This window comes from Cryptotermes secundus, unplaced genomic scaffold (genome assembly GCF_002891405.2).
Source record: "Cryptotermes secundus unplaced genomic scaffold, Csec_1.0 scaffold2043, whole genome shotgun sequence".
NCBI lineage: Eukaryota > Metazoa > Arthropoda > Insecta > Blattodea > Kalotermitidae > Cryptotermes > Cryptotermes secundus.
The window spans coordinates 327,483-355,353 of NW_019724781.1; the positions used below are offsets into that span (position 1 = coordinate 327,483).

The 27,871-nt window shown below is 43.0% G+C and overlaps 1 protein-coding gene across 5 annotated transcripts in view; it reads right to left on the reverse strand.

Annotated features, from left to right (window-relative positions):
* LOC111863106 (rab11 family-interacting protein 4A) overlaps positions 1-27,871 on the reverse strand; it is a 144,802-nt gene that overhangs the window by 2,863 nt on the left and 114,068 nt on the right. For 4 of the 5 annotated variants that reach the window (XM_023849136.2, XM_023849134.2, XM_023849133.2 and 1 more), the window contains 5 exons: positions 8,689-8,933; positions 7,691-7,898; positions 6,501-6,672; positions 5,291-5,424; positions 2,691-2,729 (listed from right to left, as the gene is read on the reverse strand). In XM_023849136.2, coding sequence (XP_023704904.1) covers positions 2,691-2,729; positions 5,291-5,424; positions 6,501-6,672; positions 7,691-7,898; positions 8,689-8,933 — 798 coding nt within the window. The remainder of the gene's footprint in view (positions 1-2,690; positions 2,730-5,290; positions 5,425-6,500; positions 6,673-7,690; positions 7,899-8,688; positions 8,934-27,871) is intronic. The other variant, XM_023849135.2, reaches the window with a different exon arrangement.

The window sequence follows — 27,871 nt, forward strand, 5'->3', positions numbered from 1 at the left end:
CATCTCACTAATCGCCAAAGGGTTGAAACAGGAACACACACAACAGAGCACCACGGACAAACCACTTAACTCAGACTGACGCCAGCTCACTAACAGTCGTGGGACAGCCCCAGCTAACACCACCTAGCACCACAACTCGTAACTACAAAGCATGCGCGCGCAACAGGTCGTTTCCGGTTATTTTTGGGTCCCCCTCGTAGATACCTCTCAGCTAGTAGAGCCGGTCTCGCTGGCTGGGCGGGACTGATGGTAAGCACCAGTACCGGTAGGATATAGAGACTGGTAGAAATCATAGAGGGAAGCACAATGAACCAATACAGGTCTAAGTGCATGGGGAAACCCACCATCTCCAATAACTAACTAACTAACTGACTTCTAAAAGAAGTTATTCAAGGAAAGATAGAGGGGCGGACAGAAGTGACCAGAAGACGAGGAAGAAGATGTAAGAAGATGCTGGATGACCTTGGGGATGGAAGAGGATATTCTCACTTGAAGGAGAAAGCTCTAAATTGCATTAAGTGGAGGAACTGTTTTGGAAGAGACTGTGGACCTGTCGTCTTGATAGATTACTGATGAATGAATGAAGTCCAGGCTTTGGAACTCACATTTAGTGTAAATACACGTATTTGTCCATTAGCATATAAATACAGATAATTCCACCATCAAAACAAGACACAACACAAAAACGCACATAAGCAAATTCACAATGTTAGTCATAAGGAACATGTGTTCTTAATGCAAGTCAGATCCATTCACATTATTATTTAAGTCTGTGCTAGATGATTATGAACCAATCATTATCATAACTTAAATTCAAAAGGCTGAAATGTTACATGTACACAGAAGATGAACGACAGAAAAGAAACTGCTTATAATGCACCAACAGTTAAGGAATGGTGAGGTTTCTCTAGACCATGCAATCATCCCAGTTGAAGCCATATGACATTTTTATAAAATTCCAAAAACAAACCATGCCCCAGAATTCATATTAACGTTCAGTATCACTGCAACTCATGCAGACGGTACAACAGACAAGCCATATCCACTGCATAGTTGTTTAAGTAGTTTTATTACCTGCAAATTCACAACCCAAACAAATTTTTACTTTCATTCAATAACACTTAAAAAAATAACTGGTTTCTCACTTAATCAGATATACTGATCTGAAAAATGACAGTCACAAAGTTGTATCATGCACACTACTCTTTCTTTTTCTATGCAAGACATAATACTTATAAGTTGGAAGAAATGTGCTATTTTGGCTCAAAATTCAGTATGCACAACTGTGATATGATTAAAAACTATAAGCGTCCAGATTTGAAATCACCATATACATCATTTAAAAAGCTGATTTTCTTTTATGTTACCATAATCTTGCTGTCTAGTGTGACTAATGTCATTCCAATCTTTTTTTTTTTTTTTTTTTTTTTTATACAAGAGAATGGAGCAAAAGCAGATGGAACACGCAGAAGGACAGCGAACCCTAGAATTTTATACAGAAAACTCTTATAATGTTCAGTATAAATCCATTTACAGTGAACATATATTTAAATAAACATCTCTCAAAGACATTACAGTCTATATTTTCAAGCCCAAAAGTCATGAGTGCACTATTTGAATGGCTTCTCTTTCATCTGTAACAGACTGCATGGCGACCAACACTCAGGAGAACTGTCTTCTGGAATGTGACACCCTGTTGTCTGGTAGATCATTATTAACTTCTGGAGGAATGTGCTTCCTACATCTTCAGCACAGAATATGGACACAATACATTCCTCCAGAACATCGTTAACAATCTACCAGATCCCATGGCATCACACCCCACAATACAGTCATCTTCACACTCATTTGCCTAAGAACGCCAAATCTTCCACCTGCTACACACATAAGGACAGTTTACAAGCAAGCGCTAATCCTAAACCCTACATCCTGTAAGTTTCCCCTCACCCCAACATTCTGAAACTTGACACACATTTCCCACACTTCTTCTCATCTTGTCTTGTCAAAAGTGAGTCCTGACAATGTTGTTCCTTGTTGGCTTCCTGTCTCTGCTGCTGCTGCTGCAGAAGGCAGCGGTGACCATCAAGATCTCGGCAATGAGTTAGCAGTATGATAAAGATGCAGCATTCCACTACTTCTATGCTACTATTCTATTAANGTATGCAAAATTGTCGCAGTTCATACTGTTCCAGTGCAAGCTGGTGTGCAAGCTCGTACAGTGTAGTACTGTGCATAAGCACATAAAGTAATCACTGGACATAAGGAACAAAGCATCATTTGACAATGAAATTAAGTGGCACAGAATTTAAGTCTCAGCATTCAATGTGCCACTGAACACAAGCTCAATGGAGCCATTTCAAATGAACATTTAATATACCACTCATAAAAAGCACTTCAAGTGCTGCAGGACATGATAACAAGTTAGCATGCAGCTATACACCAAGACAGCCCATGATATTCTGTCAAAAAGCATAGTGCTTGTGTCACGCAGACAGATGCAACTTTCTATGGCTGTAACTAATGAACATGCACAGTGATACAGAGCGATAACTAAGATGCATTAGAAACAAAACATAGAGGGAGAGGAAGGAGGGGGCAACAAATCACCAGTTAATTCAAAAGTAACGTTAGTAGAGCCTACAGCACAATGTCTTCACACTGCATTATCACTGTGATCTAGAACAGCCTACCTTTTCTAGGGTGATTTGTTCTTCAGTTTTATCCCTCAACTGTGAAAATAAAACAGAAAAGAAACAAAACTGAAAATAAAATAATATATGTGAAAGAATGAAATATGGACCACCATTGCGCATAAAGATAGCTAGCACAAAAACGAAGGAAACAAAGCAACAGCTATGTTTTTTGGTTAAATTATTTAAATATATTTCACCTGCAAAATAATAAAAATCTTGTGTTGTTTCAGTCAGAAAGCATTAAAATTAAAGCTTACAGAAATGTCTATATGTATGCTGGGTTTCAGGTTCAGGTTTACTTGCTATGCTTACTCAAGTCACCTTAGTATTGCCTGAAGCTTATACACATTAACTAGTGACAAATGTGATGCATTCATGAAGCAAAAGATGTTGGAAGATTAAAGGGAACAATTTTAAGTAACACATCGCACCTACATCACTCTCTTCAAATTCAAATTAATTTCTGTGCACTTGCTGGTTGTAACAGCCCTCTCTCTGCATTTTTTTTGCCTACTTTGCTTATTTTGTAAAACTAAGAGAAGGCTTATGAGATCACCTTGCTGTACATCTGTGTGTCCCCCACTGGCAACAGAGGAGCCAGAAAAGTTGGCCACTATTACACAACAGCTTGTAAACATGTTCCCATGGCAACAAATAACAACAATAGGAGAACTGTTGAACATGAATATTTTCCATACGGTCTGTTCATATCAAACATTCGATATTTATGGAAAGGAAAGCAGGCAATCGGTTCTTCCCAGAACTTCTTGTCATAAAATTCAGATGCAATACAGTAGACAGCTTAACTTTTACGGCTGATATATTGCATATATGTAGTTGAGGGCTGCCTGTAGCTTCCAGTATTTCTACATATTTTTAATAACATTTTTTATATAAGACCATTGTTTTAAAATTTCTAGTCACAATGACTTAAAAATAACCGTTTCTTTATGCTATTTTGTACATGATGTATTAGATAAACTGATCAGTCCATGTTCTGCAGCACAGTCACACTTGGTACAGATTTACTCTCTCATCTATTTCTGATTTATTTACAGTTGCTGTCAGCATCTCAAAAACTCGTAGGATGATGAACTGAGTAATGAACTGGAAAGGATGTGGAAGGAAGCAGTCATGGTATAATTTGAGAAACTATCCTGGAACTTAGCTGGAGGAATTAAGGATATAATGGAAAACCTTAATCAGGATAACCAGCATCCTAGACAAAATCTGAACTGATCACCTCCCAAATGCAAGTCCAAGGCATTACTGCATTAGCCCCCCTACTTTGTTTGAAGAGCTATTAATTGCCTAACACAACATATACTTTGTGATCATCTAAGAGGTACCCAAAAATTATTTGGCTACTTAAGCAGCAAAAACAGCCAATCCTCACATCAGCTGAGGCAGTACAGATTAATACTGTTAGCAGACTTCACAAACAGAAAGCAAATACACATCATAATTTCTTTTCACGTTTAAAAGCTACCATGAAGTAATCTTACGCGTCATCTTATGCACCAATCGGTTACTGGTGTTTTACATGGTTTCAATATCAGGAGCTTTAATTCAGTTCTTCGTCAAATACTGACCTCATAAGTAACAACTCATTTATGACTGAGCAGTTTTCTATTCAGCACTATAACACAAGTATCATACATCAACACCTGTCATTCCAATGCCTCACATGTGACACTTCAACACAAGAAGTAAAGAGACTGACCAAAAGTTTAATAATGTCATGATTTAAGTGTGACTATAGACAGCGTTTTGGATTGGACCTTGGATTTATTGACCACGTTAACACACGATTTGTAATTACACTTCACAGATCACCGACACACAGACTAGTGTCCTCAGTATATTACAGTCTCCACTAGCCGTTTCTTGACAACGGATTTTAACACAGGCACTATTAACAGTCTCACTGAATTACATACCTCAAATATCACACATAAAGTCTTCCTTTCACAGACATACTCCTGCAATTGACTCTTTTCTTCACAGCCTCCTGTATAAAACTTCACAGGACTGACAACTCCTGAACTCGACTGCCAATTCTAGACACACAGGGTCGCCCCAGTTGTCTTTCTTAAAAACCCTTTGCACAGACTGAGTATAAAACACCGTTTCCAACAGCAACTATATTATTGTAATGGCGTGTTTATCACGCTGTTTCCTACAATCAGGATGCGTAACACCATTTATTCATCTACTGCATGGCAACAGCTGTCACACTACAATACAGTAGCAAGGACTCAGCATTATACTCAGTCAGTACCTAAACACTTAAGCTTGCTGCATGGTAGCTGCTAAAATATTTACCGAGATGAAACTGAAGAGAAAGTACAACATGCATCATCTCTCTCCCACCTGAGCAGCGGAATGATTCTCGAGTTGCTCTCAAGAAGACTGAACTGTACAGCATTTTTAATCATGTTCACTAACAGCCCACTTACGACTAAGTAAATACAGACTGAGCTTGCTCCATGCATAACAGTTACACAGACAAGCATCATTAAGCTGTGGGAAGAGGTTGTCAAGCACCTGTCCTTCTGTAAAGTACTACTGCTACCATGCAAGAGGTATGAACCCACCTCCTGTGCAGACATTGCTTCTAGTTCCTCAGCCAAACTGTTCCCATTGCCAACACCTGTCAGCAAGTTACGACCTTCCTCCAAGCTCCGTGTCAGCATCTGTGCCTGGAGTTCTTCAACTGTCTCTTGCAGATCTACAACATTTATCATTACAACACTTATGAAACACCCTAATTAAGCAGGATGTTATGTTAATGACAGGGTGTAGAATGGATTCATCTGGCTCAGGATAGGGTTCAGAGGCAGGCCTCTGTGAAAAGAGTAATGAACCTTCAGACTCCACACAATGCTGCAACTGTCTTGACTACCTGAGCAACAATAAGCTTCTGAAGAATAATTCTACTCCACAGAGTTATCAGTTAAAATTAATCCACACATGAAAGCTAAAATGACTTACGCTGCTGTACTTAATTGTGTATTCAGTCATACAGTTAGCACAATACATAATTTTAATCTCATTTCTATTCCCTGGGCAAATGGTAACACAGCTTAATACCGGAAGCATCAGTACAAATCTAGAAATGCCAGATAAAAGAAACTTCTCCAATAACATTCAAATTATATCACAAATCAACAGTTTCAATTTTGGAACAGACTTAGGTACTGAAAAAATGTTCAGCTATCTCTTCTAACATTATGACACCTAGTGGCACAATTAAACCTTGCATTTTCAGAAGTTTTCCACACAAAAAAATTCTGTCACCTTCCAATTAAGCTTAATTCTCAGTATATAATTTTCTTCAGTCTTCTCTCTCAGGTCCAAATACTCTCCTCAGCACTTGTTCTCAAACACCCTTAATCTATGTTCTTCCCTTTGGAAAACCTGGATATACATGGCTTTCAAAAACTTAATGAAAATTCACGAAAACTTCTGCTTTAAAAACAACAATATCGCTTCACTTTTCAAAGACTGGCTCTGAGACTCACCCAGATTCCTATCTAATGTGTGCTGGGGGTTTTTCCAAATGGGTGAAGCAGGCATGAAGCTGACCACCCACCTCCAACAAGTGCCAAGGGCAAGAAAGGCGGGGCTATACCTCCATTCCCTCACAATTTCATGGCATAGTGTCTAATTAATTAAACACACAGACAACTTTACCTCTTTACTTCCCAGAAACAAATCGGTACTCCTTAGTGAGTAACTAATATGAGTGGGTCCCACTGACCACAATACTACACAAGCTAAATCTGACATGAAGCATTAACATACTTTTGTTCTGGTGTCGTAAACTGGTCACCTCGACCTGCAGCTCATGAAGTCTTCCTGTAAGATCATCATGAAGTTGCCCATTCAATTCTGACTGACTGTGGGCTTCCATAATGTCCGCTCCCTTTCGTTCTGCCTTCAGTCGGTCTATTTCTGAATTCAGCTCTTCAACAAACTGAAATATAAAGCAGAATTATTTGTCTTCCTTTCCAATATGTATCAATTTGTTACAGGCTTCATTATGCATTATGCACTGTTACAGACCATACTGTGGTGAATTTATGTCTTCTGCATCAACAGTTAAAAGGACTTTCATGAAGTGTGACAGAGGAAATCTACACAAAAAGTTGTTACATAAATTTTACTCTGTCTGCATTAGTCCAATATAACCCCTAATTTGTAATAAACTTAAATGAAAAACCAATTTTCTAAAAATAAAAACAGCTTCCTGTACAATGAATTGGCATGAAGCATAGAACAGTTATTATTAACATGTTCATAGTTTGTAAGATTTGAGGTTCTCATAACAACTATAAAGATTACCATCTTCCAATATGTGATGATGTGCATTTTGAAAGACTGCTATGAGGGCAGTTTAACTGATTTCTTTGCTCTATTTTGAGTTTATTTACACATTCTGTTGCTTTCTTTATTGTTATCTTGATTCCTTATTGGTTAAAGAATAGTTTTATTGCCCAGGGATGATCCTGTCTATTTATTTCAGTAACAAAAATTGTAGGTCCATGGGTAGTTCATTTTGTTTATTTACTTCATTTGGAGTTTACTGTCCTTTTCATATTTTTTTTGCTCCCTCTGTTTTATTGTTTGTTAAGGAGTGCTTCAGAAGCAACAGACTCTTCTGTAACAGTGGTAACAATCTATCAGACCACACTGTCGCATCCCAAGACAGCAACCTTCAAAATATCTAAGCTTTGTGTGAAACATTTTTCAGTGGAACTGATTTTTAATGAGACACAGGAAACAATTTTGCTTGCCTCTCATGCAGGGTGATATTTTTATTGTTAATTAACTTCACCAGAACTACAATTTATGAGTCCTCAGTGAAGAATCTGTACAGATTATTAAATCCTAGCAATGGATTTTCATTACAGTAAAATGATACATGTAATACTGAGCAAGATTAACACATCAAAATATCATACATACTGCAAGTAGAAGGCCCTGCTGCCTACCTGTGCATTCACCCTCCTCTCATCCTTCGTTCTCCGCTCTATGTCCCGCAGTGTCTGCAATTCTTCTCTCAAGGCTGCCAACATCACTTGTTCCTCTCCTCTCAGCTCTTCAGATGCTTGTTTCTCTGCTCGTAACCGTTCGACTTGCGAGCGAAGCCTCGTACATTCCTCACGTAAGCTTGCTCCTTCTAGTTCCAATGTTTGTAACCTGAACATTCACAAATGTATTATTAAAGTTTCACAGTTCAAAATGTCATCCATTACCTTCTTCTTTCTGCCATTTATATACATCTCTTTTCAGAACCTATATACATTGAATGTAATTTGGGCAGTGTTTGCTTGAATGTTCATCAGCTTGTCATTATGTTGTTTTCATGATCCAAAACTGATCTCAGTAAGTTACTAAATGTGGGAAGATCATAACATTACCTTCATGAATAGACTGCCTGCAAAATTTTGCTGCTAGGTTCTACATCATCCACTGTACAGTCCTATTCTAATCCCAAGTGACTACTACTTGTTTCGATCATTGAAAACTGTCCTGCAGACCACCAGTTCACTAACAAGTGTTTTTAAAATGTTGCATAATTCAAATATTTGAGTATGACAGCAACAAATCAAAACTTGATTCATCAGGAGGAAATGCAGAGCAGCTTGAATTCAGGTAATGCTTTCTATCATTCAGTCCAGAACCTTTTGTCTTCTTGTCTGCTGTCCAAAAACATAAAAATTAGAATATACAAAACTATAATACTGTCTGTGGTTCTGTATGGGTGTGAAACTTGGTCTCTGACTTTAAGGGAGGAACACAGATTGAGGGTGTTTGAGAACAGGATGCTAACGAGAGTATTTGGACCAGAGAAAGATGAAGTGACAGGAGGTTGGAGAAAACTGCATAAAGAGGAGCTTCATAACTTGTACTCTTCTCCAAGTGTAATTAGAAGGACAATGAGATGGGCAGAGTATGTAGCTGGTTCTCATTACAGCATGTGGCATACCTAATAGTGCAGTTTTCAACTTGCAGCTGCTTCTCTCTCTCTATCCGCACCATGAGTTCTCGATGCCTCTTCTGCTCCTCCTGCAGACGTTCCTCAGCCCGAAGCTCAGACTCTCTTAGCTGCTCTTCTAGCATATGGACTCGAGCCTGGAGGGCTGCACTGTCCTGCTTGGCACGGGTGTAGCGGTCATCTGTGTTGTTTTGGTTGTCGGCCAGTACGCTCACTTGCTGCTGAAGCATCTGCACCTGCAACAAGAACAAGAATTCACTGACTATATGACTTAAGGGCAGAAGCTGCAATGTTAATTTAACAAATTTAAATGCAATTTTCTAAATAACCACAAGCTCTGTTGCTATGAAATATGACACACATGAAAATATTTTTAAGATATACTGGTCAGAATCTCAGGTGGGTACTGGTAATTCAGACAAATTTCTCATGACATATCACAGTCCCTACACGTGAAACAGTAACATGGGTTTGTGGATACGATGTGGAAACGAAAATACAGTCTTTATAGTGGGTTGGAAATAATTCGCTGAAACCGAAAAAGACATGGCGGGTTATGTCGAACGTGAAAGTCATGTTGACGGTTTTCTTGACATCGAGGGTGTTGTGCATTATGAATTCTTACGTCAGGGACAAACAGTGAATCGCTGGTATTATCATGAAGGGCTGAAACGTCTAAGAGAAAATGTCCTGGTTCCTCCACAATGACAATGCATCGCCACTGATTCGTGACATTTTGGCCAACACGAACACAATTGTGCCACCCCAGCCAGCCTAGTCACCTGACCTGGCTCCGGCAGACTTATTCTTATTTCCCGTACTCAAAGCCACTTCCAAAGGACGACGATTTCAGACGATTCACGAGATTACGTAAACTTCGCTGTCGGAGCTACGCGCCATGCCGAAAAGGGCGTACCAGGACTGTTTCCAGAAGTGGCATCGGCGCTGGGAGTGGTGCATCAATGCAGGAGGAGAGTACTTCGAAGGCGGTAAGGCCCACTCAGTTGCAGGCATGTCCGAAAAATTATTAAAAAAATGGTTCCGAAACTTGAACGTACATACGAAATTTTGTGCGCAGACTTTAAACACACCAACACATTATGCAGAGAATGCTGTTCGTATGTCCACAGTCTGAACTATGGTGACAGCGCGAAAGTTTATAGTTATATCGGGCGAAGTTAATGTGAACAAAATCTGTACTTGAATAATACAGTCTTCATATAAAAAAATAAGAGCAATAATAGTAACTAATCAGCGGGCGTGAGATCTATGTATTGTATTACGAAAAGTAGGCTTTGCTTGTTCTATTCGGAATTTTTTGTTTCCTCAGGTCTCCAAGAGGAAATAAAAAGAAAAAAAAGGTGCTGGGTATGAGGCAGTCGCGGCAAATCCATTTCCAGCCCTACACTCACTCACTCAAGGAACGGAGCCCTTCTTCAGAAGCCACCAACTGTTCAGCTACTCAAGAACTGCCCAGAATTTTATTGAACCCGAAGGTTCATTACCGTGTTCACAAGAGTCCTCCACTGGTCTCGATCGTGAACCAGATCAACCCATTCCATACCAACCCATCCTATCTCCCTAGGATCCACTTTAATATTGCCCACCCACCTACGCCTTGGTCTTCCCAGTGGTCTCTTTCCTTCTGGCTTTCCCACCAATATCCTATATGCGTTCCTCTTCTCCATTCCCAACTCTAAATACGTCATCGAATTATAAGATAAGGAATTCCGACGATAATGTAACCCAAAGCTTGCTGAATATATTTACATGGTGACCTCACCCAATATCGCAACACTGATGTGTTCTTAGTACCGAGGTCTCAAATGTAACATTCCTCGCTGGGTATGGGCTGGGCGACTGGGGTTACGTTAGGTTCACCACAGAAGCAGGAAATGTTCTTTTTGTCACCATGTTCAGACCAGTTCATATCCAGGGGTCCGTCCCTCTGGTACTGCGGGCGAAGCGACAGCTGTCCATTTCTCTATTATCTAGTTTATTTAGCGGCAACGCTTGCTACCAGTCAGTCCACAACCTTCCGTCTCCCAGTCTGCTGTCTAACACGCACACAGCATATCAGACAAAACTGTGGTTTTGCATGGATGTGAAACGTTGTCTCCGTTATTAAGGGATGCAAACAGACTGAGGGTATTTGACAACAGGGTTCTAAGAAGAATATTTTAACTGAAGAGTGGTGAAATATTACGGGGGTGGAGAAAACTGCATAATGAGGAGCTTCATAACTTGTACTCTTCTTCAAGTATAATTAGAATGCTCAAGCCAAGGAGGATGAGGTGGGCAGGGCATATAGCGCAAATGGGGGGAAGAGAAATGTTTTGGTAGGAAAGCCAGGAGAAGAGAGACTACTAGGAAGATATAGTCCTAGATGGGATAATATTAAAATGAATCTTAGAGAAATACCATGGGGTAGTACGGACCGGATTTGTCTGGCTCATGATAAGGTCCGGTGAAGGAAAGGGCCAATCAGGCGAGAACAGTGGATGTCCCAACATTTGTACGTTTTCTTTACCAAAAATGGTTTTATCGTTAGTGCCGTGTGGAAAGTCTCGTTGCTAATTACGCAAAACCAACTTCTACTGCAAAACATTTGGTCTTTTTCGTTAACTGCACTGACATAAATACAGCACCCTCGTTAATCCGGATTGGTGAAGCAAACGGTCGCCCTAAATACAGAAACACTTAGAACACAAATAAATGTAAAATGTAAGGACATAAGTAGTGTTGATGGAAATGAATAAAAAATCACTGTAGCGCTTTTATTTAAAACTATAAAAAGACAATACATTTATTCATAGATAGAAGACTCAGAAGTTGTACTTGTTACTGAACGTAATAATGCAGGTTGGAAAAAAACTGTCAAGTTTTGTCTGAACAGACAAGTGACTCATCTGCCTTCCTAAATGTCACGTGTCTTTTAAAGCATTTATTCGACTGTAAACAGAATTTTTCATTTTTCATATTTCGATCCGGATTATCAAGGGTTTACTGTATTACAAAACTTGACGGCGGACAGACATGTTTCCGCGGAGATAACCGTTCAAACTGCGCGCTTCTGGGTTGTAACACTGTACAGTCTTGTAGGAGAATAACAACATTCCGGAGGGACTCGCTGCGTCCGTCTTCAGAGTTCACCACGCTTACTGACCCAGGCCAGACTCCACCTCCTGTCCCCCTTCCCTGGGATCTGACCCACTTCTTAGCAGCCTGCCTATACAACATCTGATTCCTCGTTTTACAAATTTTAACCTGAAGACAGAGGCAGGAACTTCTGTATCGTGTGTATCCCCGTACAAAACAACACGGTATCACAACCCTGAAAACCACACTCTGAATGGGAACTCTAATCTGAAGCACACTTCTCCAGTCCTGTAATTATCACATGCATAAAAAGATCAACTATGCTTACACTGCTAATTGATTTATGTATGAAAAGTGCGTTAATTCCTATTGTTGCGTCCTCTGCCTAGCAGAGACACCGCGGGGACCATGCAATGAGAGGTAGGAACAATGTCACTATTTTCATACCATGATATAAGATGGTTACGAGAGTTATGAGAAATTTGCGAAACAATGAGAATGAGCCATCATGGGGCCATGTTCGGGGTGGCCTTTTCTAACATACATGCACAAATATATGTGGAAATGATGCTTTAACAGGCCTGCATTAAATTATTAAGGGCGCTCTTTTGCATTTTGGATTTCTAATTTATTTAGGTCATGTATTATACACGTACATCCAAAATACATAACCAATGGGAGAGACCAGGTTCTCAGACGGATGTTATTTTGTCCTTGCAGTAGGAACATACAACATTAGGCTAAGCCCACTGTGTCAGCAACCAATTTAACAAAGTATCTAGTCTCAGTAACCTGTGACTGACCGTCTTCTAGTGCACACAATCTCACCTGTCACTTCACTACATGTTTCGGCATCACTGTGCCATCCTCAGGTGTGTTATTTACGTTAAGCTATTGCACTGCTCGCCATCATGTGTCGTTTGTAAAATGTATATTCGTCTTATTAAAATTTATGTTGGCATTCAATGTAATAGTTTACGTTTACAATTCATGTATTGGTATACGCTTCTAGTATGACTACTATTAAAATCATTTTACAAACGACACATGATGGCGAGCAGTGCAATAGCTTAACGTAAATAACACACCTGAGGATGGCACAGTGATGACGAAACATGTAGTGAAGTGACATGTGAGACTGAGTGCACTAGAAGACGGCCAATACATACACATCATGAACGTGAATCAGTTCAACACGACGCAAAAATACAACATTATTAACTTGGAAATGTTTAATAATTCTGGATATGAAACATGCAACTCGACTGAGGGGCATGCGCAGTCGGCTCATTATGTGATGACTGTACATACATCACGCAATAAGCAGAGAAGAGCGACACAATCTCTTAGCTACAACACAAAACCAAAAGGTAAAGCTGTCCCTGTCCTTAATTAATTAGGCACTACACCATAAAGACGTATGGGGGAGTGCCTGTATAGATCCACATTTTCTTGACCTCGGCACTAGTTGCAGGTTAGTGGTCAGCTTCACGCCCCGGCCGCTTTACACCCAAGAAAAGAGCCTCCGGTACCAATTGTATAGGAGGTTGGATGAACCACAGAACCGGCCTGGACGACACGGAGAAATGAAAGTTCTTGGCCCTACCAGGACTCGAACTCCGACCTCTCGGTCGTTCCAGCCCGTAACCAGTCGCTATACCGACCGAGCTATCCCGGTTCTAATCAATGGAAAGAAGAAGAAAAATTAAGGTTTTCTTCCTGTGCTTATGAAGACGTATGGGAGAATGGAGGTACAGCTAGACGCATTCTTAACCTTTGCATTAGGTGGGAGTGGGTGGTAAGCCCCTGCCCCTTTGCCCCAGCGGAAAGAGCCGCAGATACCCACTGAAGAGCTGTCTGGGTGTGCCCCAGATCCGGTCACAAAAACATCGAGAATCTAAAATGAAATAAACTTAACAAGAAATCTTCAAACTTAACATCAGATATACTGGTCTTGCGGTCTTGCGACTGGGTTGATGGTTCCCTGTTCCTCTCATGTCGTACTCAACGCAGAATGTCTCCCATTCATCTTAATTTGTTTACAGATAAGTGGGGGGGGGGAGCAGGAAAAACCCCGATGGACAAGAAACAGAGTAATACAGTTGGTACGGCTGAGCCTGCTATTAAAATCAAACTTCGTCATTATGTGGACAAGATAAAAGGCGGAAAGGGAACACAGTTATGATTAGACCATCCCAGCATGACGGACCCCGTGCAGATAAGTACTTCCTTGCATTCTACCGGAGCCAAGGCAGCTCAGTCAGTTCAGTGACTGCACGAGCGGGGAATGTATGTTCGATTCTCGGCAGAGCGTCCCACACAGCCTCCTATCCAATCGGTACCGACGGTTCTTTCTCAAAGGAAAGGTAGCCGGAGCGTGAAGCTGATTATTCAGCTCAGTCTAATGTTAACGTTAAGAATGCGAGAAGCTATACATCCACCCATACGTCTTCATGGCGTGGAGTTTAATTAAGCGCGGGGATAAATCTTTTTAAATGTCCACTTTCCTATTTCATTATGTCCTTCTTCTCTTTGTTACCTGTTTTGTTTCTTTCTCTTCAGTTTTCTGCTATCGTTTCTCTTGATTTCAAAATTTTAACTGCTTCTTCCCTCGACATTTCATTTTCTGACTTCTTTAGCAAACTTTCCTTCCTTTCTTCCATCTTCTCTCTCTATACATGTTCTTTTTCAAAGCTAATCTGCAGTACGTAGTCGGTTGAGGCACTATGCTACGAGCCGGAAGGTCGCGGGTTCGATTCCCAATGAAACCACTGGATTTTTCAATTGACTGCCTAATCCTTCCATCCGCACTATGGCCCTGGGGTCGACTCAGCCTCTAACAGAAATGAGTACCAGGAATATTCCTAAGGGTAAAGGGCGGCCGGCGCGTAAGGCTGACGTTACCGCCATCTGTGATCCGATTGTCTAGAAAATGTGGGAGCCTCGACGTCTCACAACCCTATGAGCCTTCACATCCTGTCACAGGGATAGCCTTACTTTTTCTTACATAGAACCACACAACAATTTAGTTCTTAACTTTTGGATTCGATTAGTTTATTGAGTACAGATTTGGGAATAACTGACGTAAACCCCACCAACAATTTTGCAAATGAAATATTACGGGGAAAACCCTGCCTCAGAACCTCAGGGACTAAAGAAATTTCCAGTTTATCGCAATCCAAAATTGCATTGCCGTTTTCAAAACTGCCCGCCATTATCCCAGTTCTGAGCCAGAACAAAGCCCATACACTTCACCCTACTTCTTTAAAATCCATTCTAATATATCCTCTTATCCAGGCCTAGGTCTTACAACACTTTCCTTCGAGCTTTCCTAGGGAAACTTTCTCTTACCTCCCATGCATCTGGACTCTCTTACTCGGAATCTCTAATGGACGCGTACTGCAGCGTCACTGTGCCTTACGAATTATGAATTACAGTGAAATATGAGGGCAGCAACAAAACATGAGGCACGCCAGTCTCCCTATACGCCAACACCAACTACACAGTTCTGTGCCATAAACTGCTGTAACAAGAACTCACGCTTCATTGTGCGTACTTCATACATACAGTAGAACTTGGTTATAACGTCATCAAAGGGACCTAAAAATAGTGTCGTTATAAACGAATGTCGTTGTAACCGAAATGGGCACTTCCACAGTAGCCTTATGTTAGTCACGTAAAAATCTACCAAAAACCGAGTTAAAATGTTGCATTTTTTAGTGAAATACGTAGTTAAGTACAGACTAACGTAACATTAACGTGGAATTGCCCAAATGTGTAATATCAATAACATATTACAGCGCTTTTCACTGATAATACACACAATATTTCACGAATCACTTTAACTTTCTCTTCAATGCTTAAAACTTTCCTTTTCATTGCCATGTTTTCGCTACTGCACTTCTCTGGGTTTAGGCAGGAACACTATAGGGTAAGTAGACAATGTGAGGTCCTGTTAGACGAGATTCTAGGAAAGGAATGCAGTTAACAACCTGCCGCGTCCTCTTGCACTATTCACGCAGTCCCACCCCACACCCTTGTTTTCGCATAAAACCCACGCTCCTCTTGCAGCCCGCGGTCGTATTCTTCCAGGACAGTCATGTCAGCAAGTAGAGAAAGTGAGGGTGGGCAGACACATCGAACTTTCCCACGATATCAGAGAAATTCAGGAATGAAAATGACGTTACATACGAGGTTGATGCATTTATGCATGTCGTACTAAGCAAGGTATAAAAACAGTTGCTTTATGAGGAATTAGTTCGTACCATTGAATATTTGACGCAATAGACAAGGTGTCGCAGAAACCGATGTTGCTATAACCAAGTTTTACTGTATATCATTTTAGTAACAAGTTGGGTATCAGTTTACGGCTTCTGCTACGTACAATGCTCGTGCGAACGACCCCTGGGTATAAGTGCAATTCATAACCCAAAAATACGGTATTACCGTCATCTGCATTGTGACGTATAGTCTGGTATCTGGTTACAGACGTTTCGACGAACACTCTGTTTCTCAGAGTTTGCATTTATCTAAAAGGTAAAGTAAAGGTATCCCTGTAACAGGCCGTGGAGGCCCATAGGGCTGTGAGAAGTCGAGGCTCCTATATTTTCTAGAAAATCGGTTCACAGATGGCGGTAAAATTGTCAGCCTTATGCGCCAGCCGCCTTTTACCCCCAGGAAGAATCCTGGTACTCATTTCTGTTAGAGGCTGAGTAGACCCCAGGGCCAGAGTGCGGCTTGAAGGATTAGGTCAACTGAAAAATCCAGTGACCCCATCGGGCCCAACTACGCTACCGCGTGCCCTCGTTTGCAATTCTCTAACATCAATTATCTTATTGCTCAGAATATGCAGCATAAAGAACACACTAAAACAAAACGGAGAAGCTTCAATAAGCAACATAAACCTGCCAATGACAGAGATCCTCATGCAATTCCTCCATCCACCTCTCTAGCAACCTTTACCCAACGTGCCTCCATCACAAAAATGGCTGTTTTTCTTTATTCTATACAGATTTCTTGTCTGCCCACCCGAAGTACATATACTGTCCTTCTTAACCCCTCTGATTTAATCACACTATTAACACTGCACTAGAAGCGAACTCCATAAACCACCGTGCTCCTCTTTAGGGTGTACCAAGGTCTGACAATAAAGTTCGCGAACTCCCCACTGTGTGCCTGCCGTGGACAGAAACCTCAGTATGGTTTGATGACGTTGGCGTATCAGCGTTTCACAGCTGTGTTGTTGTTGATCTTTGGCAGTCCCTTTCTGAGTGGCGACTATTATTGTCTGAGCGTGTTTTGTGTACCGTCACGAGAATGTCGGAGCCTGAATTAGAGCACTGTTTGTGAGGGAGTTTTTAGCTAGTAAACAAATAACTGCTGGTACACCCTCTCTATTCACAGGATCTAGCCCCCAGTGACTTCTTTCGGTTCCTGAAGATAAAAGAAATATTGAGAGGAAGGAATTTTGATGACATTGACCACACCAGGAGTAATACGACGGCAGCTCTGAAAACCATTCCACAAAACCAGTTCCAGATTTGTTTTGAAGGGTGGACTACGCGCTGGTATCGGTGCATAGCTTCCCAAGGGGAGTACTCTGAAGGCGACCACAGTGATATTCAGCAATGAGGTATATGGCACTTTTACCGCGATCAGTTCGCGAACTTTATTGTCAGACGACGTATACATATACCCATAAACTGACCGTATATTTCATCCCTCTGAAGACAAAATATTTTCTTCGGAGCTTTTCGTTCAAAAACATTTTTAAGTGTATATCTGCTTAGGTTAACACGTGTACAGCCAATTCTCAATTTGAACCATGGTTGCGTTTTGAAAATAGACGCATAAATAAAACGTAATTTTATCACACGAAATAAAGGCAGTGACACAGGGTCAGGGAAAAAGCTGCCTCAATACTCAATCGAACATATACGCTATGCTTTATGTTCAACTGTGCTTACAGTAAGCCAAAGTTGCCCCGTGATTAATTAGTTAAGCTCCATGCCATTAGCACGTGTAGGTACAGCACTTTAACCTCGGCACTAGACGTAGAAGAGTGGTCAGCTTCACGCCCCTACCGCTTTAAAACCTGGGAAACAAACCCCGGTGCCACCATGTATGGGGTTAGGTGCGCCCCAGAGACGGTCCAGATGCTGTGGAGAACAAAAAAATCTCTTGCTCCTATTGGGACTCGAACCCCGATCCCTCGGTCGTCCGTAATACGGTTACTATACCTTATACCTATACTATCCCTTATCCTTTTACCATGAAGTTGGACACAGCACGTTTCTCGAAACGTCAGTAAACTACTACACACCACACCACACGGCGTCATATCCCAGAATACAGCATTCTTCATAGTTACCACCATGAGAACCTCCATTTCACAAGTCCGAATTCTGTCACTGGTTTGGTTAATTTGATCTGCATTTGGATCCAGAAAGCATAAACAAATCGTGATACTTTGCACGAAATTTGGCGGTAAATGACGGCATTTGGATGCGTGCCAAAATGACTGACTACATGATCACCATATTGCAAAGCGGTCCCCCAAATAACACAATAAGTTTTAATACGTTTCATAATTCAGCAACATGAACAGACTCACTTGTTCTGTAAGGTCCTCACACCATGCATGGGCTTCAGTCTTCTTAACTCCGTTATTGCCAAGTCTCGGAGGGGGTGTTATATGTACAGTACCAGAACCACCACCACCACCATCACCATCACCACCATAACCCTCACCTACGAATTCGAACTGTCCTTCCCAAAGATCCAACGCTAATTCCTGTTCAAGTGGAGTGTCCTCTTCATCCTCGGAGTTCATCATTGGTAACAACAACTTGCATTAACTCCTGAACACTGCTGTAGCACTGCGCCCATTAAAAGCCAGGTCTATATATGATTCACAGTCTTCATTACTACGTCACAACATCACTTCCGCCCACTTCCCCTCTTCACAGACACTAAGACATTCTTCCTTCACTTCTGTGACAATGCCTTCTTGCCCCTCCCCGCGAAACGCGTCCTTCAAGTACACAACTTCCCGACATTAAGGCGCAAGCAACAGTTAGCACACACAATTAACAGTTCAGATTCAAGTCATAAATCTATTGCTGAAACAGATCACGTGTTTTCGGATTAACTGCGGAAATCACAGTCACATTGATATTTATTTCAACATCACTAAGTAGGCTGCTGCAGAGCCCAAGTTCTTGCCTTGTTCTCGGAATTCAAAGGTTACAAGATTTCCCGACATTTTAGGTAACTTTCCTCAACTTCCCCACTACGAGCTCAGCCCTGTATCTTTAAGTTTGGAATATCACCGCCTGCATCCCAGTCCTTACCTACTTATCATCATAGTCACTTTCTACCTCATTTTGTGTCATTATAACCTACACAACTGAGACATCGTTGTCAAGTAACTCCGTTGTTTTAGTCCGCAAGCGAACTATACCGACCAAGCGACCGCCGCTTGTCGGCGAAGTTAGTACCAACTTTAGCTACTAGGGGGTCTCGCGTGGTCAGCGCAACGAATACCCACGGCCGTTAATCTCGGCATTCTAGACCGGAGCCGCTATTTCCTTGAAATAAGTCATCAATTATCCTCACGAGGCTAAGTGGACCCCGTTCCGGACCCACTACTTCTAAGAGAATCTGGTAGCGCCGAAAATCGAACCCGGACCTCTGGGTCTGCAGCCAGGAACTCCGACCACTGGACCATACATGCGGTCTCATCCTTGTAAAGTAAAAAAAAAAATATTTATCATATAACACTTGTGAGGAATTTTCGTATGGCGGAAACGGTACGAAAACTTGTTAAGAACAGCGGAGAATGTGAGACAAAATTGTCACCGAAATTTCTACTTAATAGCAGTTTCGTATTTCCTTACAACATTCACACCCATATCTGACACTTACTCTACTAACCTGCCTCTACTTAAAACAATGTCTAACACTGCTCCCATGGAGAGAATCAGTTTTCAAACGCCGATTTTCCCGCCCACAAATCACCATCAAGATCGTACACTCGTAACTTTCCCAACTCTGTCTTTTCAGCGAAACTAAGCCTACATTTGTTTTACACAAGCACAAGCTTCTTCGGAAACTAATTTTCGATTCTGAACTCTAACTGCTATGCTGCACACTCTTATTCGAAATTTCCTTCTCATTCCTGAATTACACGACACCAGCTGATCTGGCCGAAGGGTAAATCAGGAGCGGAAGTCTGTGCGCGTGAAGTTCCCCGCCAAGTAACTAACCAGCCTTGCCGATGCTGCCACTCGAATGAACTCTGTGCCGTGCCAGGCCAGGAACAGGCGAATGAGGGTTATTTGCTTTTTTGCTCGCTCCCTCTCCCGGACCGTTGCGAAGTTATTTCTGGAGATGAAACCAACACACAAAGTTTAACAAGCTGCCTACTCCGACCTACTGGTCCCCCTGTGTCTTCTTCCTGTCTCGTTCACACGGACCGAACCATTTTATAGCGTGTAAGATCTGTGGCCGTGCAGTTCAAGGAATCGTCGCTGACGTTTCGGAAGAACCTACTGTTTCCTAGAAGAATAAACTAAGAATGGGACGAAATGGTCCTGATATAAGAAAATAGGACCAGGACCGCGGGATGTAGGGGTGCAACATGAGGCCACAAAACCTGAAAGCTATATACTGAGCAAATGTAAGTGTGTGGGGGGGGGGGGGGGTAGTGTTCCCCCTATGAATTGTTTTATTTTACTGTCACCCATTTCATCAATATTCCTCCCCTCTTACCAACCTTCTTTCCTTCCCATGACAGGCATTTACACTCTTCCTCTGCCAGCGGTAAATTTTCTGTTTTTGTAAAAAAAATCAGAACAAAAGAAAACATGGTTTCGAATTTTTTTATTCCTAGTGGGGTGGGACTAAGTCCCTTGTACTGCGGCCACTTCTGGTCTATTGTACCAGCCCCAGATGATAGGTGAGGGTGATTGTCGAGCAATTGGTGGAATGAAGATTGGCAGGGGAAACTGAAATACTTGGAGAAAACTTGCCCCAGCGCCACTTTGTCCACCACAAATCCCGCTTGACCAGACCCGGGATCGAACCCGGGCCGCCGCGGTGGGAAGCCAACGACTAACCGCTTGAGCTATGGCGCGGCCCCCAGGTTTCGATTTTACTTTAATTAATCTAGTCTGTTGTCATGAGCGAGTGGAGTACCGATAATTGATGGATTTGAGGTTATCACAGACGTAACCATCTTCTGGTATGTGACGCCGTATAGTCTAGTAAAGTTCACCAACATTTCAGATGAACGTATTAGTTGGCTGGTTGTTTACTTCCCTTACTCTCTGAAACTGAAGGCGGGGTTAGGACATTCCTCCGAAACGCAGGGTGGACTTCTGACGAAGCACACAATGTCACATGCAGCAGACACACTCCTCGTTATCTGCAACTGCTTGCTCCTTCCAGAGATCATTCAATAAGTGAAAACGGAATTACCCCGTCACTTCACCCCATAAAACACAGCGACTCCACGTGCCCCGCGCTTCAGCATTAAAGTAAATCTGCGTTTTGCCCAAAGGCTGTATTCGTGGGTTTAGAATGATTCTCGACAGCCTCTGTGGTCTAGCGGTCAGAGTGCCTGCCTACAGATCAAGAGGTCCCGGGTTCGATTCCCGGCCCTACCAGATTTTCTGAGAAGTAGTGGGTCTGGAAATGGGTCCACTCAGCCTCGTGAGGATAACTGAGAAGCTATTTCAAGGAAATAGCGGCTCCGGTCTAGAAAACGGAAATTAACGGCCGTGGGTATTCGTTGCGCTGACCACGCGACACCCTCTATCTGCTAAAGTTGGTACTAACTTCGCTGACAAGCGGCGGTCGCTCGGTCTGTATAGTTCGCTTGCGGACTAAAGCCTTGGGGTTTGTTTTTGGTTTTAGAATTATTCTCGGAATACACAGATCAGCATCACAGCATCAACCGATGGGTCTTTGTAATGGTGATCCGTTGTATCATGACAGGAACTGCATTTTTAAATATTAATAAAAATTTTAGTCTTCAAATTGTTAAATATGTTTAAATCAGGGTCGCATTAAATTCGGACAAAAGCGGACCTCAGTAAACATGAGAAACTGGGTTTGTTTGGAAGCACAGCAGTAGCATGTAGGCCGACAATGGCACAAAAACCCGAAGATGGCATACGCCAAGGGACCGTAGCGAAGGAAACCATCACTGCGCTGGTGTACCTAGCAGCTGTCTGTCTGTCTAACTCAGCTGTCATATTCGTGCTCGGATTTCAGTTCTATGTTTGTTTATTGCTGGATTCAAAATGTTAATGTTTTTGTGATACATTAAGGCGGGTCCTCTGAAGTACAAAACATCCGGACTCAGATAGTTTACAAACACCCGACAGGAGCTGAACACATGTCCTTCGCGCAACCTCTGCGTCATCGAGTAAGGCGTCGCCCGGCTACTGTTGCACGCCTGCGCAAATGGCGATTGTGTCTCCAACCACACTAACGCACATGAACACAGTCCTCGGTTATTACAAGTAGTCGCTAAGATTTATTTATTTTGCGATTAATTTCCTCAGGACCGCCTCTGTGGTCTTGTGGTCTAGTGGTCAGAGTTCCTGGCTATACATCCAAAGGTCCGGGTTCGATTCCCGGCGCCACCACTTTTTCTGAGTAGTAGTGTGCATATAACGGGGTTCACTCGGCCTCGTGAGGATAAATGAGGAGCTACTTCAAGGAAATAGCGGCTCCGGTCTAGAAAACCGAGATTAACGGCCGCTGGCACTAACTTCGCCGAAAGTGGCGGTCGCTCGGTCGGTATAGTTCGCTAGCGGACTACAGGCCACGGAGTTTGTTTTGTTTGTTATTTTCCTCAGATTTGGAACTGAGGCGAAGCCCTCCAGATATGGTGGGTAGCTGCGAATATACAGAACAAGCAGTCGCGGGCAGGAGACAAGGGGTGGTCTTCAAGCGCGGGGGTTTGGCGTGGAGCTAACAACTGCTCGTCGTAAAAAAAAAAAAGCAGCTTGTTAATAAATGTCACACAGGCCTAAGCAAAATACACTGGACACGATATTTGGCGCACAGAATTCACCTGGCTCAGCACAAGGACAAGTGGCGGGCTCTTGTGAACATGGTAATGAACATTCTGGTTCTATGAAGTGTTGGGAATTTCAAGAGTGGCTGAGCAACTGTTAGCTTCTAGAGATGGACTCGGCTCCATGGAGCTTGTTGGTTGGTTACGGTTTATTTAACAACGCAGTCAATAGCAAATGTGGTTAAACTGTAACCCGCGATCTCATGTGGCTCTTTTGAATCGTTAACATATCTCTCACACATTAAAAACACAGACATTAGTCAAGCAACTCCCCCCCCTCCAAAAAAACGGTTAAATATCTCATCTGTGGAGAGCATGGCTGCATGTGTAGCTCGGACTGGGTGAAAAGAGACGGGATAACTCGGTCTATAAGGTGACGTGCTGGAACGGCTAGGGTTCGAACACCGGGCAACACAACATCCAGACCGGCTCTGGGGCACACCCAGCCTCATATCCAGCGGGTACCGGGGGCTCTCTCCCGGGGAGTAAAGTAGCTGGGGCGTGAAGCTAACCATTCACCTCCATCTAGTGCCAAAGTAAAAAATTGTGGACCTATACCACCACTTCCCCATACCTCTTAATGGCGGTGGGCTTAATTCGTGAAGCCCACAAACAACTTCTCCTTTTAGTAGGGTGAAAGCTTCTGGACGTGGGCCCCGTCCGAACATCCAACACACGGAAGGTCGAGAAATCGATGTGAGCACTCACTGAGGGTCAGGATCGTGTCAAACTGTCGTTTGTTGAGCCTTCTGGTTGTAGGCTACAGTCCACAACGAATGAGGCGGCATACTGTGAAAATATTTGCAGGACTTGCTTACTTCAATACGTTTAAAATTCAAGTCAATAGGCCAACATCGGGAAAATAAAGGTCAACTGATAACCCTGTCCACCGAGTGGGCATCACGTGAAACTCTCCTTCAGAAGCACATGCCTGTTCGAGTTTAGAATTTGGTGGTCTTCCTCAGTCTCTTCTGTCTACTACCTTCGTATAAGCCGTGACTGCTAATTCCCTAGCACTCCCTGTTAATCACGTCACCTCTCCAAGCTCTAAATATCTTCTATAGTTGATACAGCGTAGTTAAATAACCCATAGGCCTAATTCCAAATACAATTCTGCGATTTTCTTGACATCATTATCCATCGGCCTGTTTTTTTTATTAAGAACGACGTTTCGAGCACTGGACTGTCTCCGTCCTCATGTAAAAGCCTACTCAGTTCGGATATAGGGACTAGCTCTATCGATTGGGCCCAACTGAGTAGGCTTTTACCTGAAAACGGAGACAGTCCAGTCTCCGAAACGTCGTTTTTCATTTAAAAAAACCGGATGATAATGTCAAAAAGTCGATAACTGTGTCAAATGCTCTACTAACTACAGACCATGGCCGCGACATAGCTCAAGCAATTAGTTGCTGGCTTCCCACCGCGGCGGCCCAGGTTCGATCCCGGGTCTGGTCAAGTGGGTTTTGTGGTGGACAAAGTGGCGCTTGGGCGGGTTTTCTCCGAGTACTTCGGTTTCCCCTGCCAATCTTCATTCCACCAAATTCTCCATCATCATAATCACCCGGGGCAGGCTACAATAGGCCAATCAGTGGCCGCCGTGCCGAGTGGACCCAGTTGTACTCCACCCCCCACTAAGTAAAAAAGTAAAGCTATCCCTGCAACAGGCCGTAAAAGCCCATATGGCTGTGAGACGTTGAGTGTCCCACATTATCTAGACAATCGGTTCAAAGATGGCGGTAAGGTTGCCAGCCTTGCGCGCTGGCCGCGCTTTACTCCCCAGGAAAATTATTTAATTAATTCCTGGTACTCATTTCTGTTAGAGGCTGAGTCGACCCAGGGCCACAGTGCGGCTGGAAGGATTAGGTTAATTGAAAAAATTCAATGAACTCATCGGGACTTGAACCCGCGACCTTCCGGCTTGTAGCACAGTGCCTCGACCACTACGCTACCGCGTGCCCCCCCATCCCCCACTAATGGAATTAAAAAATACTACAGACCTTTTTTTCCCCCCTGGCGTCTGGGATGTGCGTGAGAAGTACGACGGGAAGTAGCGAGGTAGTGGTTGCAGCTATACTGTGGGACAGGAAGAGTGATGCACTGTAACTGACTAACCCATAGACAGCCCAAAATTCTGACCTCAGTTGGTGCATTCGACCGAACCCTATGCACATTCTGTTGACAGGAGCCTGGTCTGAAACACTGACAGTATAAAATATTTACGTCACTCATCTCTCCACGTGATCAGGTTGGCCTGACTCCAGGGCCTGGGCCCAGTATCAGTGGCCAGACCCACTCTACCGTTATCTATCGGAAAACTAACAGAAACTATGCTATCTATAGATCACTTTCTAATCAAATCGGTATTAGGTGTAGCGTTGCCTAACAACCGAGTGATCACTTCGAAACGTCAGTATAAAGAATATCGCTGGCTTCAGAGAGATCGGAAACAGCCACTGCTTACGCAATTTCCATTTCAGTTCTGTGGTCTAGTGGTCAGAGTTTCTGGCTACAAATCCAGAGGCCCGGGTTAGATTCCCGCCGTTATCAGATTTTCTGAGAAGTAGTTGGTCTGGAACGAGGTCCACTCAGCCTCGTGAGGATAATTGAGGAGCTACTTGAATGCAAAAGTAGCGGCTTCGATCTAGAAAACCGAAATTAACGGCCGTGGGGATTCGTTGCGCTGACTACGCGACACCGTCTATCCGCTAAAGTTGGCATTAACTTCGCCGACAAGCGGCGGTCGCTCGGTCGGTATAGTTCGCTTGCGGACTACAGGCCACAGAGTTTTTGTTTTGTCAAATATAAGCAGTGGTCCGTCGCAAAAGCTCTAAATAATTCCTAACATCCTGGAAAGAAACATTAGAAATGTTATACAACATAGTGACAGGGGCAGCTGCCTTACGTTGCTCGACAATGAGTCAGTAGCATCATACACACAAGGGTCCTACTATCCATTTGGTTGGTAGAAGTTCACTGGCGTTTAGGAGGAACGTGCCGCCTTCATGTTCATTGCTGAAGGAGGCGGTATGTTTATCGAAAAGCCGGTGCTCACCTACAAGACTACATGATATCACAATCTAAAGGCGAACCCTAAAACTGGAGGTAGTCTTTTCCTCTGAAACGTCGATATCCACATATAAGACTATATGGTATCAACCCAGAACATCAAAATCTGTAGATATACCCTGAAGTTTGAGGCCGTACGTACCTCCGAAACGTCTGATCACCTATAAGGCTACATGCTATCACAGCCCATACGATCACAATCTAAATTTGAACCCTGAAGTTGGAGGCAGTATGTTCCTCCGAAACGTCGGTATCTACCTACAAGGCTACAATGCCTCTCCACTGGAGGAATATTTCTGCAACTTAAAAATACCGAATTACGTACTACACATGGTCGTCTAAAATCCGACATAACAGCACATTCAACTATTTTCTTGTGTCGTTGCACAAACGGAAACTGCCATATTAATGCGACAAGACAGGTTCCGCCCCTGCCATCTACCGCCAGCACGCAGCAATCGATGATGTGTTTGCAATAAAAGAGTCCAGGTGCGCAACAGTGACGTTAGCATAACATGGACACACAATACATGGTCCACTCAGACGGAATCTTTCGCTGGGAACATCACGTGATTCACAAAACCACCAAACTAACTGAAACATTCCAGTGATACCAAATTAATTAGTTACTGCTACATTTGCAGTTCTCACGATGGCGTATGTTCCGAGTAGGTTCTTATGGTTTGTAAAGCAGTATAGTCCGGAGTCCCGACATTTCGGAGGTACATTTCGCATCCCTCTTCAGTGTCGAAGAGTAAACCAAATAAGAAACCAACAGAACCAGGCTGGACGCTCAGCTGGTTTCTTACATGAGTTATTCTTCAACACTGATATAGGCCATGTGTTCCTCCGAAACGTCTGGCTCTCTCCGAACTACACAGCGTTACAACCCAGAAGGCTGTACTCTTCAACTGCTTATTAACGACTCTTCTCAAATGGGAAATTGAGGCCCCAGGGAGGGTGGAGGGGCGCATTGAGTCATAACACTCGGCTAGGTGAGATGGGAGGTCTGGAGTCATTCCCCTGAAACCTGTTTTTTTAAAGAAATACTCATATCAAGACATTTTCAGCATACACATTACATATGGGATGGAATCCTCTAAATTTTATATTACGGCAATATGAAGCTCAGTAAAAGGTAAAAAAAAATTGTCTGTACTTGAACGCCCCTGTGGTCTAGTGGTCAAAGTTAGTGGCTACAGATCCAGAAGTCCCTGGTTCGATTCCCGACGCTACCAGATTTTCTGAGAAGTGGTGGGTCTGGAACGAGGTCCACCCAGCCTCGTGAGGATAACTGAGGAGCTATTTCAAGGAAATAGCGGCTCCGGTCTATAAAATCGAAATTAACTGCCGTGGGAGATCCGTTGCGTTGACCATGCGACACCTCTTTTATCAGCTAAAGTTAGCACTAGCTTCGCCGACAAGCGACGGTCGCTCGGTCGGCATAGTTCGCTTGCCGACTCAAGCCACGGAGTTTTATTTGTTTGTCCATGTACTCAAGTTACTAAGCACTGCGCCATGAAGGAGTATGGGTAAGTGGATATATAGACCCACATTTTCTTGACCTCGGCACTAGTTGGAGGTGAGTGGTCGGCTTCACGCCCCAGCCGCTTTATCCCCGAGGAAAGAGCCTCCGGTACCAGTTGGATAAGAGGCTATGTGGACCCCAGAGTCGGTCTGGACGACGTGGAGAAGAGAAAATTCTTGACCCTACCGGGACTCGAAATCCGACCCCTCGTCCAGCCCGTAGCCAGTCGCTATACCGACTGAGCTATGCCGGATCCTCAGTAAAAAAAATAAGTACATGTAAATACATCGTACGGCGTATGGCAAATGCTAGCCCCTCAGAGAACATTTTACACGACGCTAGAAATTGTTTTTCATTACACGAACGCATGCAGGACATTCTAGTCTGTTAAG